The sequence below is a fragment of the Mauremys reevesii genome, linkage group 19 (assembly GCF_016161935.1).
Source record: "Mauremys reevesii isolate NIE-2019 linkage group 19, ASM1616193v1, whole genome shotgun sequence".
In the NCBI taxonomy this organism is placed as follows: Eukaryota; Metazoa; Chordata; order Testudines; family Geoemydidae; genus Mauremys; species Mauremys reevesii.
Genome location: NC_052641.1, coordinates 15,543,231 through 15,562,700, shown reverse-complemented (window position 1 = coordinate 15,562,700; position 19,470 = coordinate 15,543,231). Strand labels below are relative to the sequence as shown.

Here is a 19,470-nt window from a genome sequence, read left to right as displayed (position 1 = left end):
TTCAATTCTTGTAGGACAAGACCATTGTGACACAACATGTCTGACTGTTTAGTAGTAACACATGAGTGGATGCATTCACAGAGCACAACTGAAGTAACAGTGAGTGGTTCCAACTTAGTGTAGTAAACTTCCTGATGGTAGTATGTCCAAGATTTAGGTCTTGTTTTTACAGAAAAAATTACAACTATTATGTTTTATAAAATATGTTCATGAATTTATTAATAATTGGAATGAATACAGGTTTATTCCGTTATATTCCCCGGTAGTGCTTGCAAGCCACACACTGCAGCACTGTGCTAATGCATGAGGACTATAAAGTTAAATCAAACTAACTGCAAATTAAAGTTAACTGATTGGTCTATTTTCATTACCCAAGCTGAGAGAAATGCAGACAGTAAACAGCATCAGTGCTGAAAAGTCAATTCAGTTTGTCAGATTTTTCCAGGTATTCTTAGCAACACAGATAAGTAATTACCCCCTTCCTTCACTTTAGATATGGTTTTCAACCAGAATCCCTTTACAAAACAAAAACAAACAGCTTTGTTCGACTATGATTCACACGACGAAGATTTTAGGGGAAATGTGACATTTAAGCTAACCTTCATTAGTTTAAAAACAGTAGTTTCAGAGTCACACCACCTATAACACAAGCATAAAACAATTACACGGATTCTCTTCCTTGCTGAGCATCCGGTAATGTTAGAGAGCACAACAAAATGGGGCTGCTAGTATGGGCACTATCACAATTTTTCCAGCAAGGTTCCACAGCCCTCAGCAAGGATCCCTATGTGATCCAATCAAGCCACTCTTCCAATCAAGCCAGGAGTTCGGGCAGGATGGTCCCGCGGGCCGTAGTTTGCCCACCCCTGCTTTATAGTCTATGTTAGTCATGAAAGCATAAGACTGCCACCTGCTTCCTCTTTTTTCTCTCCTATAACTCCACATGTTGCTAAGACAGGGAAAGCACAGTAAGATCCCGGAGGGGGGAAGAGGGGGTGTCTTGTGGCACTGTGTCGCAATGTAATTGGGGAGGAATAGAAGATGGCACACAGCTTGTAAGGATTCAAGAGCAACAGTCCATTATTTATGGCCCTTGAGGAATATTTATCTCCTGGTGCTCTTTACAAAGATGGTCTTACTAGACCAGGGTTTGGCAACCTTTCAGAAGTGCTGTGCCAAGTCTTCATTTATTCACTCTAATCTAAGATTTCGCGTGCCAGTCAGACATTTAACGTTTTTAGAAGGTCTCTTTCTATAAGTCTATAATATAGAACTAAACTAGTGTTGTATGTAAAGTAAATAAGGTTTTTAAAATATTTAAGAAGCTTCATTTAAAATTACATTAAAAGGCAGAGCCCCCTGGATGGTGGCCAGGACCCGGGCAGTGTGAGTGCCACTGAAAATCAGCTCATGTGCCGCCTTCGGCACCCGTGCCATAGGTTGCCTACCCCTGTACTAGACCATAGGCTCAGGTGAGGACCTGTTGCTTCCATCAAAATGATCACGTCCTCATGTGGAACAGATGTCCTCATTCTCTGAATAATATAAGCAAATGCTTTGCACCTGTTCCTCTGGAATTTGTGGTTTGGAGCAGCCCACCTGGTGCTCAAGTGTGTCCGTCAGAGAGAAATGGAACAGCATAGAAACAGATACTGTAGTTTTCTTCTTAAAATTACAATAGAATTGAAAAGTATCTAAAATACTTGATCAGGCTTTAAGCTTCAGAAAGGGATGGCACAAATCCTATTTTTTTCCCTATGATGCTGTTATATTTCCACTCTTCAATCCCCTTCCCAAGAGAGATGCAGAACTGATCAGGATTATGATGCTATCTATATTCCCTGACTCTTCAGTCCCAGTAGGAGAGTAAAGATTATTAAAACTACAATTGCAATGCTTGTTCGTTTACATCATCATCTTCGGATGCTGACTTCAGCTTTATCCTGGGCTGGGAAATAAATTTGTCTGGATATCAGTTTGCTGGAAGAGTGTTTAAATGTTGCTTCCAAACTCATTTCCCAGTCCACTATAGGAAATGAGCATATAGATGCAGCTTTAGAGAAACTGAAGCAAAGACAATTTATAGTATCAGGGGACCACCTCATAGCAATTTGGTCTTGCCGGTGCACATTAAGTCAAACTGTGTTATAACCCCATTTTGGAACTGTAAAGACAAAGGCTGCAGTACATTTCAACATCATCTTTTTAACATGGTTTGATTGTATCCACACGTGAGACCACGTTGTACAGCAGCATAATTAGAGCAATACCATGCTGTAACACCATCCCTCAATGGTAACTTTTGCTGGGAAGATTATAGTGTATGTAACACATAAGGCCCTAAAAACTGTATGAAGGACCCAGCTGCAATACAGTGGTGGCCCAACGTGGTTCAAGTCTTCCCATAAAAATAGGAGTATTAGTGTCTGCTACAGACCACCAAATCAAAATAGGGAACAAGATGACCATCTCCTTATGCACCCATCTGTAGGGAAAAAAACCTGTGTGATCATGGGGACTTCAATTTCAGTGACACATACTGGAGGTCTCATGCTGCCAGTACTAAAACATCCTTGGATTTTTTTAAACAGTATAGATGACAATTTCCTAACTCAAAAAGTGTTCCAGCCAAAACAAGCAACTCTTTATTAGACCATGTCCTAACAGAAAGAGAAACTAAAACACAGAACTAAAAATTAACCTTGATCATATTTATAAATGTCCAAGCAGAATAAAGTACAACCAATTTTTACACACACACAGACACAGACACACACAGTGCTTTAATACAGCCAGTTTCACAAAACTGAAAACAATTATGAGTGAACTGAGCTGGGAAGAAGAATTTAATCAGAAAAATGTGTATGATAATTAGGAATCATTTAAGGATACCTTACTAGATGCCCAAAAAGTCACAACTGAGGAAGGCAGCCAGGCTGGTTTAAAAACTGACCTGGTTTAGAGGGGAAGTTTTATAAAAATAAATTTTATATATAAATAAAACAAAATGGAAGGAACGGGAAACTCTTAGTAATTAATATAAATCAGAAGTTGGGAATTGTAGAAAATTGATAAGGGAAGCAAAGGGACACAAGACAACATCTATGGCCAGCACTGTTAAGGACCATACGATGTTTTATTTTATATAACTGAATGAATGAATAAATAAAATATATGGAACAAAAAGAATCCCTCCAGTGGTATTGGTCCATTACTAGATGGATATGGTAGAATTATCAAATAATAATGCAGAAAAGGCAGATGTGTTCAATAAATGTTTCTGTTCTGTATTTGGGGAAAAAAGATTATATAGTCTCATTATATGATGATATTATCTCTTTTTCCATCCCATCTCTGGAGGATGTTAAACAGAAACTACTAAGGTTTAAAACTTTTAAATCAGCAGGCCGAAATAACCTCCATTCAAGAGTTTTAAAAGAGCTAGCTGAGGCACTTGCTGGACCATTAATGTTGATTTTCTGTAAGTCTTGGAACACTGGGGAAGGTCCAGAAGACTGGAAGAAAGCTAATGTTGTGCCAATTTAAAAAAAAAAAAAGTTGTAAAATGGGATGGCCTGGGAAACTATAGGTCTGTAAGCCTGACATCAATACCAGGCAAGATAATGAAGCAGCTGATATGGGACTTAATAAAGATTAAATGAAAGTAATATAATTAATGCAAATCAACATGGATTTATGGAAAATAAATCTTGTCAAACTCACTTGATTTTTTCTGGTGAGATTACAAGTTTGGTTGGTAAAGGTAATAGTGTTGATATAACATACTTTGACTTGGTACCACACAACATTTTGATTATAAAACTCAAATATAAAATTAACATAGCATACATTAAATGGATTAAAAACTGGCTAACTGACAGATCTCAAAATGTAACTGTAAACCAGGAATTGTCATCAAGAGGGTATGTTGCCAGTTAGGTGCTGCAGGAAATCAGTTCTTGGTCCTACACTGTTTAATATTTTTATCCATAACCTGGAAGAAAACAAAACCATCTCTTATAAAGTTTGCATAGGACATAAACATTGGGAAAGTGGTAAATAATTAAGAGGACAGGTCACTGATTCAGAAGGATCTGGATTTCTGGGTAAACTGGGCACAAGCAAACAATGTGCGTTTTAATACAGCTAAATCTATACATCTAGGAACAAAGAATGTAGGCCATACTTACAGGATGGGGACTCTATCCCAGGAAGCAGTGAGTCTGAAAAAGATTTGGGGTCTTGGTGGATAATCAGCTGAACACGAGCTTCCAGTGTGATGCTGTGGCCAAAAGAGATCATGCACCCCAGGACTGCATTAACAGGGTAATCTTGAGTAGGAATAGAGAATTATTTTTCCTCAGTATTTGGCACCAGTGTGACCACTCCAGGAATACTGTGTCCAGTGCTTATACCCATAATTCAAGAAGGATGTTGATATATTGGAGAGAGTTCAGAGAAGAGCCACGAGAGTGATTAAAGGATTAGAAAACATGTATTATGGTGATAGACTCAAGAAGCTCCATGTATTTAACTTAAAGAGAAGGTCCGGGGTGACTTGATGACAGTCTGTAAGTACCTACATGGGAAACAAATATTTAATAATGGGTTCTTCAATTTAGCAGTGAAAGGTGTAACATGATCCACTGGCTAGAAGCTGAGATTCAGACTGGAAATAAGGCATATATTTTGACAGCAGGGGTAATTAACTATTGGAACAATTTACCATGGACTGTGGTAGATTCTCCGTCACTGACCATTTTAAAATCAATATTGATTTTTTTCTAAAATAATATGTTCTCAGAATTGTTTTGGAGAAGTTCTATGGCCAGTGTTATACAGGAGATCAGACTAGATGATCACTGTGGTCCCTTCTGGCCTTGAAATCTATGTCTATGAATGAAAACAGTATTAAAGAAGAGGGGCACAGACCTGGAATGCATAGAATTAGTAGTTCTGTAGACTGGTTCGGCCCTGTCTACTCAGGCAAAATAGAACTATTTTATATCCAAGTCTGGCCACTACTGGATCTCCCAACATGATAGTTTTTAATTAACACAGGGGGGAAAAAAATCTTACAAGGGATGGAAAAAGAAAGAAGCAGGGGAAAGTAAGCTTTTGCCACTTGTTCTTGTTGATATTAGAGCTGAACGAGTAATTCAGAACCAGCAAACATATTTTACAAATTCAGACTATTATTTAGCTAGCTACAAGCAAATCACAATTTCTTCAATTTGATTTATTAGAAATTATTCATGTCTTTTGTGATTTTTTCATCTATAAATTAATTGGGAACATTTCTCTGATTAATATTTGACTCTCGAGCAACAGTTAGCCATGATTGGTCAAGTTAAGTCACAAGGTTTGGTTTCTGGTCCCTGATTTGATGAGTGAACAACATACTTCTGGAATGCATATTATTTGAACTTCAGTAGCACTTACAGGCCCCAAAGAAGATCAGGGACCCACTGCACTGGTGTCTGTACAAACACCTAGCGAAAGACAGTCCCTGTCCTGAAGAGTTTATAAGGGAAATAAATCAGACAAAGATCGGAGAAAAGCAATGTTATCCCTATTTTACAGATGGAATTAAGTAATTTGCTTAAGGTCACACAGGAAATCTGTGGCAGAGCCAGGAAACCATCTCTCTCAATTCCCAGTCCGGTGCCTTAACCACAAGGCCAATCCTCTCTATCTAATCATGCATACAAATTTAAAATTCAGTTTCCACAAATACTTATACATGTGACTTGGAAATTCGCTTTCCATGAGCATTCATGGAAGTGAAACTCAGTTGCATGAACTCTTGAGGAAAGCAAACACGAAAGGTCTGATCAAAATGAATTAAAACAATACAACTGAATATTGGCAGAAAATATTTTGCAGTATTCAACCAGCTCTGGTGATCTAAATTAAATGTAAGATGCTTTTCAAGCATCTAGGCTTCTTTAGATTTCATTCCTAACTTCAAGAGAGGCTTCTCTCCCTGCCCCCTTTTCCCCCCAAAAAGGGAGACCCTTCTGCAGGCAAAACTAAATTCAAGGCCTGCAGATATGGCTTTGTTTATTTTATCATCAGTAAGATCCCTTGAAATTTTACAACCATAAATGGTAGGGCCATGTTCGCTTTGTATACTGTAGTTAATGAAAATCACCTGGTTTTGAAAACACATGGAGCCACATATACCATGAAAATTCTCCTCATCCCCATAAGTGAGAATAAACTAATGAGCTTAGGCTAACTTTGAAAATAAGAAGTCTCTCCGTTCCAGCTCCAACTCAAAAGTGCAGGAAGGACTTCTCTGTTAAGGTCCACGACCACACAATCTGGCTGCTCTTCTCACAACGCAGAGTCACACAATATACCAGAGGCCTAAGCAAAGGGATTCCAGACTTTAGGAATCCAGCTGTTAGGCCTCAAGTTGCCAAGACTTCCCCCAGAATCCACTTCAAAGAGCCACAGTTTTGAACTTACCTTCCAAATAGCAGCTGGAGGAAGAGGAAAGTCCTTTTTTCGATTTGCAACCCACCAATTTCAAGCAAATCTCCAACATTTTCATTTGTTAGTTTGGCTTCGGCTTGTGTGTTTCTCTCCCCTCCCCCTTAGGTTTCACATACACAAAAAAGAGTTTCCCGTTAAGAGATCTAAAAATCCAGCACTCTTAAAACCATGAAAAGAATAAGCCAGAGAGACAGATAATCCACAGGGCCCATAGTACCAGTCCCAGAAACTTAACTCAAGTTTTGCTCCCCTTTTGTTAACTCTTTTGTCGGGAGAGAAAAAAAATCCTACTAAGTTGGAAGCAGTTACTTCTTGCGGCAGCTCCAAAACTCTGCCATTCTTTCCCTCATACTCTCACTCCGTTAGGCACTTCGTGCAGGCAGAGCTGCTTACGTTAAACTGCCAACAAAGGGCCCCCTTCAGGCTTTGGCTGTCTGACTTCATGACATCAGATAGGCTAGTAACGCCCATAGCATACTTAACCCCTCATTGTTCCAACTTGCCTACGATTTAGGTCAACAGCAGGATTCTACTAACATATTTCATCAGTCATTTCCAGAGAACAAATCAACCCGTCTTCCTTGCCCTGGGAGCAACAACAGCGTCATTTGAGGCATTTCCTCAGAGTCAAAGAAACGCAAAACAATGTAGGGGCTAATTATTATTATTTATATAACCCCATAGGTGTATATGGGAATTTACAGCAGTAAGAATGCACAGACTGGCAAAGGAGAGACAATGTCCTAACGCCAAAGAGCAACAGCACTTTACACTAATATTTTGAACTTTACTCCTGTGCAGAGAAGCAACACTGGCAGCCATTCCCATTCACCACACTAAGTAGAATGCAGGAGAGGAATATGCATTATTCCCCAGGACGTACAATTCTGACACCACTGTGATATTTACTGTTGTATAGACTCACATACATAGAACTGAAGTAATTATACTTTTTTAATAATTATTACATAGAGGGGCAATACTTTTGAGAACCCCAATGGCCTCTCCCACCCTTAACACTGCTTTGCAGGTTTGTGAAGGGTATGGTCTTGCTTGCTGCTCTCCCCAATTTTGTATTTGTGGTATGTCCAACCCACATGTGGCTCGGCTCCTCGGTTGTCTACATTGATGTACCTCCCTTTGTTTAAATACATACATGCTTTTACATTGTTCTACAACAATGGTTTTCAACCTTTTTTCATTTGCGGACCCCTAAAAAATTTTGAATGGAGGTGTGGACCCCTTTGGAAATCTTAGACAATCTGCAGACCCCCAGGGGTCTCCAGACCACAGCTTGAAAACACTGTTCTATGGTAACAACCACCTTTTGTGGACCCCTTAGACAGAGTCTGTGGATCTCCACAGGTCCGCGGACCACAGGTTGAAAATCCCTGCTCTACACAGTAGAAATAAAACAGAATGTATGTAATATGTATTCTTCTAATTCTTAAAAAAACAAAAACAAACAAAAAACACTTCAGCAGATCACATAGGTACACACCATCACAATGTGTGGAACACCATTGCTGCAAACATGACTAGAGCTCTTGGGATCCACAAAGAGGAGTGACCCCAGCATGACTTCATATTTTCCCTCCATGTGTTCCCCGCCCTGAAAGCTTCTCTCCATATTTGTTTTAATAAGTAATCGCGCCAAAATAAACTATTGCACTTCTCTCTTCCCTCTAACGTTTTCAAATATTTAATATTTCAAGGGAAACTCTGCATGTCTCCAGCATCTGAGAAGCATGTATCTAACACAGCAAACACACAGTCCAGATTCTCCACATACACCTCTACCTCAATAACTCGCAATCCAACACGAATTTGGATATAACGCAGTACAGCAGCGCTACAGGGGGGCAGGGCTGTGCACTCTGGCGGATCAAAGCAAGTTCGATATAACACGGTTTCACCTATAACGCGGTAAGATTTTTCGGCTACTGAGGACAGCGTTATATCGAGGTAGAGGTGTACGTTATTTTAGAGCACTGTTTTGCTTCAGAGTTCTGGTCTATGTAGGTGTATTCTCCTAACAGCACAGCTTGGAAAGAAATCACCAGTCCCTCAACCCATGCCATTTTTTAAAACTGTAAGAAACACTGTAACTGATCACACCACCAGATGCATTATTTCTATAGCATAAATCACTTTGCACCCCCGTTTCTGGTTTTATCCACACATCTCAAAATAGATGGGTGAGCACTATTATCCCTATCCCTGTGACTCAATTTAAGTAACTCCTCAAGTTCACAGTCAGTGGTAGAGACAAGGACAAAACTCTGATCTCTTCACATCAAGTATGGTGCCCTGCATAGTGCTACCTCCCTTAAAAAGGAAAAGAGTATTGCTTGAGCTGTGCTCTGGAGGTAAATGAACTTAGCAAAGATCCAAGAACAACTGAGGGCTATCTACTCACTCAGAGACCATTTATTTTCCAAATAGATATTGTATGTACCAAGTTTACACTTTGAAAGATTTAAGCCATTGAATTGTGAAAAGAAGGATTAAACAACAATATTGTGAGGAGGGTTATGCAAGACACACAAGTGACCCAGTCATCACGTGCTGATGCTAGGAGTATCATGTTTAGGGAACTGCAATGGAGTAGCAACAAATAATGGCTCTGAATCTCATGCTTACTTACACTGACCTATTCTACTTTTCCATGTCATGAATCTTCGCTAACATCCTATCCTTTCGACTGCAGCTGCAGGAATGCAGAATTCCAGTGGAATTACCAAGACCGCCTCCATTAACACTCAACAGCCTCATTATAAGGTAATACAAGCAATGCCAATGGAATGAATAAGGATTACATTTATTATGTGAAGTGATTCGTGCTCAATGCTTTTAAGCCAGGTTTCAAATTCTCTTTATTCCCTTCCTTAGATACAGGCAATAGCTATATCAACACCTAAACATACTTCTGAAGAGAGCACATTCAATTCCCTATTACTAAATCTGAACATTTAAAATGGGTGGGTATATTCAAGATTTCTGAGTAGTTTCTTAAATTTCCTTGTCAAGATTACAGGACACTTCCATCTAGTACAGTCCTTTTAGTGGTTGAGTGGAGTATGTGCATGGATAGTCTGTCAACTAATGTTTAAGTTGCTTTTCCTTTTCATTGTTACTATGCATTTAACATACAAAGATTGAGACCATATTGACACAATGATATTACATCTATCTAGTTTGTTTGCTCTCCATGCAGTGATTTAACTATATTAAATTGAAGTGCATCGAAACCTCTTTGTTATGTTGGTTTAAGGTACTTTCCCCTTGTTAATCATTGAATACACACAGCTCTGCCCCTGTTCTACTTTACTGCTCAGCATTCTGGGCAGATATTCCACGGTGCAATGTTCCTCAGCTCAGCTCTGTGACTTTTCTCACAGGGCATTGTGGGATGGCTACTGGAATCTAGAGGAATTCTGGGACTGATGGGGGCAGAGTCAAACTAAAATTCCCATGATTCATATCCTGGCTTCCATTAATTTTGCCACTGCCATTTTTGAACTTCTATCAGGTAGCGTAGACCCACTGCAGAGTGCCGTGATCATGGCAGTAATTAGTACAAACAAGATGACGCATGTGCATTTGGTTAACAAGGAAAGTACACTGGCAAAACAAAGTGATCTGAAGTGCTTCCATACAAATATAGTTAAATTGGCAACGGGACCAGCACCAGGAGTGCTCCCTTGTCTTCATTTGCTCTGACAGTGTCTTGTAGATATCTGCATTCTGGTGACTCTTCTCCAGATTGGATTAAATATGCTGCTCTCCAAAGAGGGCAATTAAGTCCAGGACTTCTGAAGGAGTCTACGCGAAAGGCACAGGGGGCCATAGTAGCTATATCGAGTATGTAAATTCATTACTACCTGGCATCAGAAAGGATTACTCATGGCTGCCTGCCACCATTTCAATGAAGAGATGACATCAGGTCAAGATGATCCCAAAGCAATGGTGGGGCACAGAGGTACACAGACAGGTCAATCCAGGTGTGAAGCAATGCAGTGGGGAATAGTAACTGAAGGACTGCCAGAAGTGATACAGTTAGGAATGAACACACTCATCATGAAGTGGACTTAGCTACGACATATTTTGGTTTAAAAACAGATTGTGTGCAGACACGAGGCACTTTGAGGTGAGCTGACTACAATGACGCTGATGTAACACTGCTGTATACATAAGGCCTGAGTACCCAATAGCTGGACTTTACTGACGACACTACTATGTCGACGCAAGAATTTCTCCTGGAGGTGTAGCTAATCCAAAGCCTTGAGAGGCAGTAGCTATGTTGACAGGTGAAGCTCTCTTGTCAACACAGCACTGTCTACACGGGGTTTAGTATAACTATGTCTGGGGCCCTACCAAATTCACAGCCATGAAAAACGCGTCACAGACTGCAAAATCTGATCCGCCCCCCCGTGAAATCTGGTCTTCTGTGTGCTTTTACTCTATACTATAGATATTTCACAGGGGAGACCAGCATTTCTCAAATTGAGGGTTGTGACCCAAAAGAGAGTTGCAGGGGGGGTCAAAAGGTTATGGAGGGGCATGGTATTGCCCCCCTTACTATTGCACTGCCTTCAGAGATGGATGGCTGGAGAGCGGCGGCTGTTAGCCGGGCACCTAGCTCTGAAGGCAGCACCCCGCCAGCAGCAGCGCAGAAGTATGGGTGGCAATAGCATACCATGCCATCCTTACTTCTGCGCTGCTGCCTTCAGAGCTGGGTGGCCGGAGAACGGTGGCTACTGATTGAGGGCCCAGCTCTGCAGGCAGCAGCACAGAAGTAAGGGTGGTAATAGCATACCATGCCATTCTTACTTCTACGCTGATGCTGGCAGCAGCTCTGCCTTCAGAGTTGGGCTCTGGCGCTCTCCAGTTGACCAGCTCTGAAGGCAGCGCCGCCGCCAGCAGCAGTGCAGACGTAAGGATGGCAGTACCGCAACACCCCCTCCCAACTCCTTTTTGGGTCAGGACCCCTACAATTACAACACCATGAAATTTCAGATTTAAAAAGATGAAATCATGAAATTTACGATGTTTAAAATCCTCTGACTGTGAAATTGACCAAAATGAACCGTGAATTTGGTAGGGCCCTAACTGTCGCTCAGGGGTGTGGATTTTTCACCCGAGCAACATAGTTATACTGATATAGATCTGTAGTGTTCATCTGGCCTAAGGCAACTTTATTTCTGAATGAGAGTGCCCACTCAAGGGTTTAATGTGCTTTAACTCATGCACGTTCAATTCACTCCAATAGTTAAGTTGGCTGAACTTCCCACATAGACAAGCCCTTTGTGATCCCATTACTGTCAACTTCATCCATTCCCTCCTCATTCTCCATACTGTGTGTTACTCTCACTTGGATCAGGACAAACTAGACTGTAAGCATTGGGGGCAAGGACCTTAGTCTCTCTTTATACTGTGCTGTAAAAATAATGGGTATCAGAAACAAAAACCACAGTGGTGCCATTACATGCACAATGATATTCTAAATGATAAACCAATTGACCCCTTTTAAACACCCCCCCCACACACACACAAATCCTGGTCAACAGAAGTGTGCTGATTTCAGGATTATAGTGACTGATTCAACCTTAAAGTCAGTTGTTCTAGGACATAAGAGGAAAAAACATTTATGCAAGTCTTGTATGAGCTTTTGTAATATGCAATTTTTTTTTTTATTTCTTACTTTTTAAAATTACCTTCGGAGGTCTGGGTACCAATTCTTCCAGAAGACCATGCAAGTTAAACACCACTAACGTGCATGATGGTTGCAATGGGCGGATCAGACTCCATAAGCAGAACGTGAATTCTGGGATGATGTCACCGTAAAGAGGAGATGGCGTAAATTTTGCTATGATCACATTAAAAGCAGACAGTCCTTTTCACCAATTTTCAAGTGCAGCTGAACTTTATTTTAAAATTTGCATCTGTGATTAAAAAAAGGCAGCGGCTTTTGAGCCCCCAGAGTAGTAGCAGTTTGTTTGTTTGTTTTTTGAAGACAGGTGTTAAATGCACAAGGATGGAAAAAGTCAGTTGAAAGACATGCAGCATAAGCTAGAAGATAAAGAAAGGGACTGAATGAGAAAACAGACACTCTGTACCCAACTTTGGTGCAAACTTGATTGGTGTCATTTAAACTCTGTGCCTCAGTTACCCCATCTGTAAATGGGGCTTATCACTTCACAGGAAGTGGTAGGGAGTGTTAATTCATTGATTGGAGAGCACTTTGTGATCCTTGGAAGGATAGGGCAACAGAACTAGAAAGGCTTTATTAATAATACACATCTGAATATGTCACTGCTCCTGGCCTATGATCCACACAAGCAAGACCAAATTGCATTATAGCACAGTCAAAGAATTACCGTTTTAGACTGCTCTGCTCTGACATGGAAAGTTTCACAGTGCAGGTGGACCCTAGAAAATGGGATTTATAACAGTTTAACACCATCCCTAGCACCTCCCCCCCCCACAAAAAAGTCACTGTCCACACTGATCATGGAAAACATGCTAGATCTTATGAGCAACCACTATGTTTTAAAATACAATTGTAGCCAGTACAATTTTGATCCCAGTGCAAATGGAGAGTTTCCTCCCCTCCATGGGCTAGTCCGGCCTTCTTCTAGACACTGATTTAACTGTAAGGCTCAACCGGGGTCCTCAAACTGCTGTGGTGGTCTCCACTTGTCAATTTTTTTTTTGCCAGCTACCAAGGTCTCTGATATCGGGGACTGGCAACTGAGGAGCTCTGGTGGGGTTAACTCTGACTTCCAATGTTGTCAGTCCCATGCAGCACAGAATTCTTTGTCTGATGCAGACCAAATTTTAAACCAGCTTGCGGTGAACTATGCACTATGCATAATTAGGTAACAAGAACTTCACTTTTATATGCCAAGGAAAACATGGAAAAATCTTAGACTGGACTCACCATGATCAGTAAAGTTAAAGCTAGCACAGATAATATGGGGTGGCCAAACTTACTGACCCTCCGAGCGGCATACAATAATCTTCAGAAGTTTGAGAGCAGAGCACACCCCATGGGGCTGAAGCACTGAGCCGCAGCAGGTGCACCCCTCAGGGCTGAAGTACCGACCTCCCCTCCACACGGGGCAGAAGCCCTTAGCCCAGAGGTCCCCAAACTGTGGGGCGCACCTCCCTAGAAGGGTGCAGAGGAACGTTCGGGGGGGGCGTGATGGGCCCAGGCCAGCCCCCACAGATGGTGAGGAGGGAGCACCACTCAGCCCCGCCCCCAGTTTTGCTCCAGCCTTGCCCCCAGCTCCTGCCCCCACACCTGGCCCCATCACCAGCCATGGCCCCCACTGTGGAAGTGGGGTTCCCTAACTGTGTGTGGGGAGCGATGGATGGCACACACATTCCAATTTTGGCACCAGACCATCTTGCGACAGAGTACATCAATAGGAAGGAGTACTTCTCCATGGTGTTTCAGGCACTTGTGGATCACCAACAGCCGTTTTACTGACATCAACACAGGGTGGTCCGGGAAAGTGCATAACGCCCGCATCTTCAGGAACACCGTGCGGTACAGAAAATTACAAGCGGGGACTTTCTTTCCAAACCAGAAGATTACAGCAGAGGATGTTGAAATGCCCATAGCGATCCTGGGAGACCCAGCATATCCCTTACAGCTCTGGCTCATGAGCCACGGGACACCTGGACAGCAACTACAGGCTGAGTAGGTGCCAGATGACAGTTGAATGTGCCTTTGGCAGATTAAAGGTGAGTTGGCGATGCCTTTATGGTAGGCTAAACTTTAATGAGGATAATATTCCCATGGTCATAGCTGTGTGCTGTACATTGAATAACATCTATGAAGATACGGGTGCAAGGTTTGCTTGGGGGTGGAGTGCTGAGGCAGACCGCTTGGCCGCTGATTTTCAGCGGCCAGATACCAGGGCTGTCAGAGGAGTCCAGAGGGGAGCAATTTGAATCAGGAAGGCTTTAAGGCAGCACTTCGACAATAAGCACCAGTAATGTATATCTCTGTCAGAGGTGCTCATTTTCCTAGGATACAATGCTGTCATTTTGGGCCTTATATTCCTGTAAGACAAGGATGACAATGTCTGTGCATGTATTGGTGGTAGTGCCTGCAATCTCAATTTGTAGAAAAAAAATAAAGGTGATTCACCATTAGAGAATTTTGCTTTTATTGAACAAGAAACAGCACACAAACACACAGATGCCTGATGGGAAAGGAGGAACCACGGAAGGACAGACTTTCACAACTGTGTGTAGCTCCAGCTATCATTGTGAAAGTTGTTCGAGGGAGTGGAGTGGAGGGGAAACCAAGAACTCCCAGAAAGTGGAAAGGAATGTGTGGGTGGAGTTTGGGGGTGGTCATGGAAAAGTGATCTGAATGTGCTGCAGGGGAGGGCAAGACAGATCTGCTGCCCTATTAAGGGCTGCAGCATCTGCGTTTGCTCCTACATTACAGTAATCATCCTCTCAGCTGCATCTTTAACAAATGCTTGATTCTCTATTCTGTCCTGCCGTTCAGCTTCCCAGCACTCCTTACATTCCCTCTTTTCTGCATTGAAGCACTGCAATACCTCCCAGAACATGTCTTCTTTGCTGCGTGTTGGGCACTTTCTTATCTGGCAGAGACACTCTGCAGGGGTGCGTGGGGTGTTCCTGAAGGCCACAGCTGGTGAAGCACAGGGGACAATGCACAGAAGCGGGATTGTTAAATTCACGCACAGCACCGAAACGTTTCAGTAAAATATACCCTGTGAAACACTGCACTCACTTTCTCACTGACCCTAGCCAGGCACACATCTCCGTGAACAGCCGAAGCATAGTGAGTGTTGGCGAGGGAGTGGGAGGGACCGAGGAGGGGAGGTTGCTCTGTATGGGGAAAAGAACGCACTCTCTGCAAGCGTCATGGTGCAGCATTCTATGGAAAAAATTCTAAAATTCTCGTTTAAATTCTTCCACAGGCGGGAGTCATTCTAGCAGACTGCTACGGGTACGCAGGGAAACGAGGATACGTCTGCTCCATGCTTGTGGCTTCTGCCCTGCTCCCTATGCTTCTCACCTATGTGCCACTTTGGTCCCTGCACAAGTGATTGCCAAATGGTGCAAGAAAGTTTCCTACAATGGGGCAAGGAACAAAGCTGCTCTGCCAGGGAACCTTCAGCGGAGGATTACCAAGTACCTCCAGGAAACTTTCCTGGAGATCTCGCTGGAGGATTCTTGTGAGATCTCTGTGTGTATAAACACCATTCTGCCGTACCCATTAGCTACACAGGGAAATGTCCACCCCATAGAAACACTGCCAGCCTCCCACATTTCTATCTCCTGAACCCATCTCCACGCTACACAAGCCACAGCCACTTATCAGGTATCTCATCTCCTGGTTCTTGCTCCCTGGAGAGCGACTGCTGAGACTGGCTAGACACCTCTGGAGTAGAGAACAGTTCCTGGCTGCCTGCCCCACCAGGCGACCCCGCCAGGAGCTGCACATGCTCGTTTAACTCCACTTCTTCATCAATAACTTTGTCCTCCGGGTTAGGTCCTCTTTCTGCCATCTCCGTTCCCTCCGAAGTATCCACGAGGCTCTTGGCAGTCGAGCTACCACCGAGGATAGCGTCCAGCTCCTTATAGAATCAGCAGGTCTTAGGTGAAACACTGGAGCGATGGTTTGCCACCCTTGCCTCATGGTTTGCCTGCCTCGGCTCCTTTCTCTTTGCTCTGCACTACAGCACGTCCCAATCATAGCTCTCTTTGCACAAACCTCGAGAAATGTGCCAGTAGGTATCCCAATTCTTGTGGCTCAAGCACAGCTGGGACTGCACAGCCTCCTCTCCCCATATACTGATCAGATCCAACAGCTCCGCAGCGGTCCAAGCGGGAGAGCGTTTGGTGCAATAACCTGCTATGGTCACCCGGGACGATGCGATGAGACCTCTCCACGCTGAGACAGCAGGAAACAGAATTTCAAAAATTCCCAGGACTTCTAAGGGGGAGGGGCGGATGGTTCAAACCGCTGACCAGAGTGGTCAGAATGGGCATTGTGGGACACCTCCTGGAGGTCAATTAAAGTGATGAGATCAAGCATGGCGTCTACACTGGCACTTTGTTGAGAAAAACGTAGAGGAAAAAGATGCAAGTCTCTCATTGTGGTGGATGTATTTAGTTGCCAAAACGGGGCATTTTTCCAGACAAAAGTTGCATTGCAGTATGTACGCACGCACTATTTAATCAACAAAAACCACTTTTTGGTGACAAAACTTGGTAGTATAGACAAGGCCTTAAAAATAATCTCAGTTTTAAACAATCTCTCTTGACTCAACTGCTTTCTAGTCCTGTCATTACTCAGTGACACCTTGTTAACACGCAAAACCTATAAGACTATTGTTTTAATGCATATTCAGACATTCCTTGCTTACTGCTTCCCTAACAATTGCTGTACTATACTAAAAGGCAATTATGTCTGGAGACAATGTTTTATTTTTTATACCTAGCACAGGTACATCTCTACCCCGATATAACACAACCCGATATAACACAAAATTGGATATAATGCGGTAAAGCAGCGCTCCGGGGGGCTGGGGGGCCTTGCGTACTCCAGTGGATCGCAGCAAGTTCGATAAAACGCGGTTTCACCTATAACACGGTAAGATTTTTTGGTTCCCGAGCACAGGTAGAGGTGTAGTTTGTGAAAAAAGGCTCTCTCAGCATTCTAACATTCTAAGCATGTATTAGCCCACCAAACCTTTTGGGTTTGTTCACAGAGCTAGGGCATGTCTACACTAGAAAGTTAAGTCAACCTATCTTAGGTCGACTTACAACCCATGTCCACACTACCCTCCTTCTGTCAGTGGTGTGCATCCTCACCAGGAGTGCTTCCATAGACTGGGCTGCCCATTCCCCAGGCTCTCGGCTCCCAGCTCCTCGCTGCAGCTGGGAGCCCATCAGGGAGTACTGCACCTGTAGTCTGGATGGCTCCCAGCATGGAGCCAGGAGCCTTAGTGCAGCTCCCGGGCTCCCCATGGGGAGCTGGGAGCCTCCGGGCAGGTGCAGCCTGGCTCGGACCTGGGAGTCAGGAGCCCGGGCAGCAGCCAGGTTGGGGAAGCTGGGACCTGGGAGTGAAGGGAGCAGCCTGGCTCAGAACGGGGAGCATGTGGCCTGGCTGGGAGTGGGGAGCCAGGGAGCCAGCCAGGCTTCATGCTGGAGCAGTGAAACTGACAAGAATGACAACCAACAGCCGATATAAGTTGCCCTAACTACACCAACATAAGCCCTATGCCTCTGATGGAAGTGGAGTTATGATGTCGATGTAGTAGGGCACTTACATCGGTGGGGGAAATGTCAGTGTACACACTACAGCCTAATTAGGCTGACAAACTGCCTTACGTCAACTTAACTACGTAGCATGGAGCAAGCCCAAGAATAGGGCCCCAATCCACCAAGGCGCTGAGCACTCTCAGCGTCCACTGACTTCAGCTGGAGATACAAACTCATCGCCTCGCTGGTTCAGGCCCATAATCTAATACAGCTGAGCAGAGGAATCATCACTAGGAAACATCACACTCTCCATACATGCCACTTCTTTTTCTAGAATTCACATCCCCATGCTACCACAAATGAACCAAAACAAGAATACTCATATGATAGATGTTTTACCCTAGGGGTCAGCAGCAGGAGATTGCAGATGGACTATAGGCCTGTTAACCTACCTGAAAAATTCCTTGCGAACAACATGGCAGAATCCTTCTTTTCAGTCTCTCCCCATAATGGTAAATATGGGACTCTCTCATTGCTGTACTTAAGTTCTGTCCACATTGGCCTTGTCTATAATAGAAAGTTTAGTATCATTTCTCCAACAGGGCAGCTGAAAACCACTGGTAGCGAGGGTGTATGCACTAGCATAGATAGGGCACAGGTATTTTTACCAACATGTCTTGAAAACCTGCTCAACTGAAGCTTCTTGCCACCATCTTCAAAGTACTACATAACTCTACCTCTCCCTACTTCTCCATCCTTGCAGGAGCGGCGGAAGCACCCTGGAAGTGTGTGTGTGGGGGGGGGCAGGGGGAAGGGCACTAGGATTGCCAATCCTCCAGGATTGCCCTGGAGTCTCTAGGAATCACAGATTGATTTTTAGAGATTATGTCACATGATGAAACCTCCAGGAATACCTCCAACCAGAACTGGCAACCCTAGGGACCACAGGTACCTGAACAGTGGCCCCACCCCCTGCCGTACCACACAGCCCACCCACCCATCCCCAGGTCCCATCCCTTCTCCCTGAGCCCCAGTACAGCCCCTTCCCCCTAAGTCCCCACGCTCTGTTCGCTCCTCTCTGCCCCCTGCTGCTCACCCTTATGGCCAGTAAAAAGGGGGGTGTGTGGCCCCCTGGCTCCTCCTGTTCCAGCACCCCTGAATCCTTGTCTTGTTTCATATCAGCTTTGCCCATTCTGCCTAATGCCAGTGTTGTCTGCCTTTCTTCAGCCTCTCATTCAGACATCTCTATGCTTTGTATGCAATTACATGCATGAAACACCTTTCCTAAGCCTATCCACGGGCCATTGAACCTCTGCATTAAGACCCTTCATAGACTCACTTTGGCTGCAACCCCTAAAAAAATAGATGACTAACAGAAGTGTGAGGAGTAACACTGAATACTTCATATAGTCTATAGTGAGCATAACCGCTTACTTCTACTCTGACCACTCTACATAGGTGCTGCACCGCTTCCCCGTGTCTGTCTGACTTTAGTTTGTGAGCTCCATGGGGCAAAACAATGTGTTGTTTACTGTTGGAAACTGTATTGTGGGTACTTCTGGAAAGACATAAAATAAATAAAAGCACACACAAGCATAATGAAATGTTAGCAATTTTGGAAGTTAGTGGCTCTTGGGATATCTATGATAAAATAGATGAGGCCCAGAAAAGAATTCTGGGCTAATAATAATGAAAATAAAGCACATCAAG

The 19,470-nt window shown here is 43.4% G+C and overlaps 1 protein-coding gene across 4 annotated transcripts in view; it reads right to left on the bottom strand.

The window, feature by feature from the left end:
* Positions 1 to 19,470, bottom strand: part of ABL1 (ABL proto-oncogene 1, non-receptor tyrosine kinase) — a 128,136-nt gene that overhangs the window by 49,907 nt on the left and 58,759 nt on the right. For 2 of the 4 annotated variants that reach the window (XM_039506336.1, XM_039506335.1), the window contains exon 2: positions 18,213 to 18,327. The exons of 1 other annotated variant lie outside the window; for it this stretch is intronic. In XM_039506336.1, the coding sequence (XP_039362270.1) occupies positions 18,213 to 18,327 (115 nt within the window). Of the gene's footprint in view, positions 1 to 6,474; positions 6,889 to 18,212; positions 18,328 to 19,470 lie in introns of those variants that run through there. One more of the 4 variants, XM_039506338.1, reaches the window with a different exon arrangement.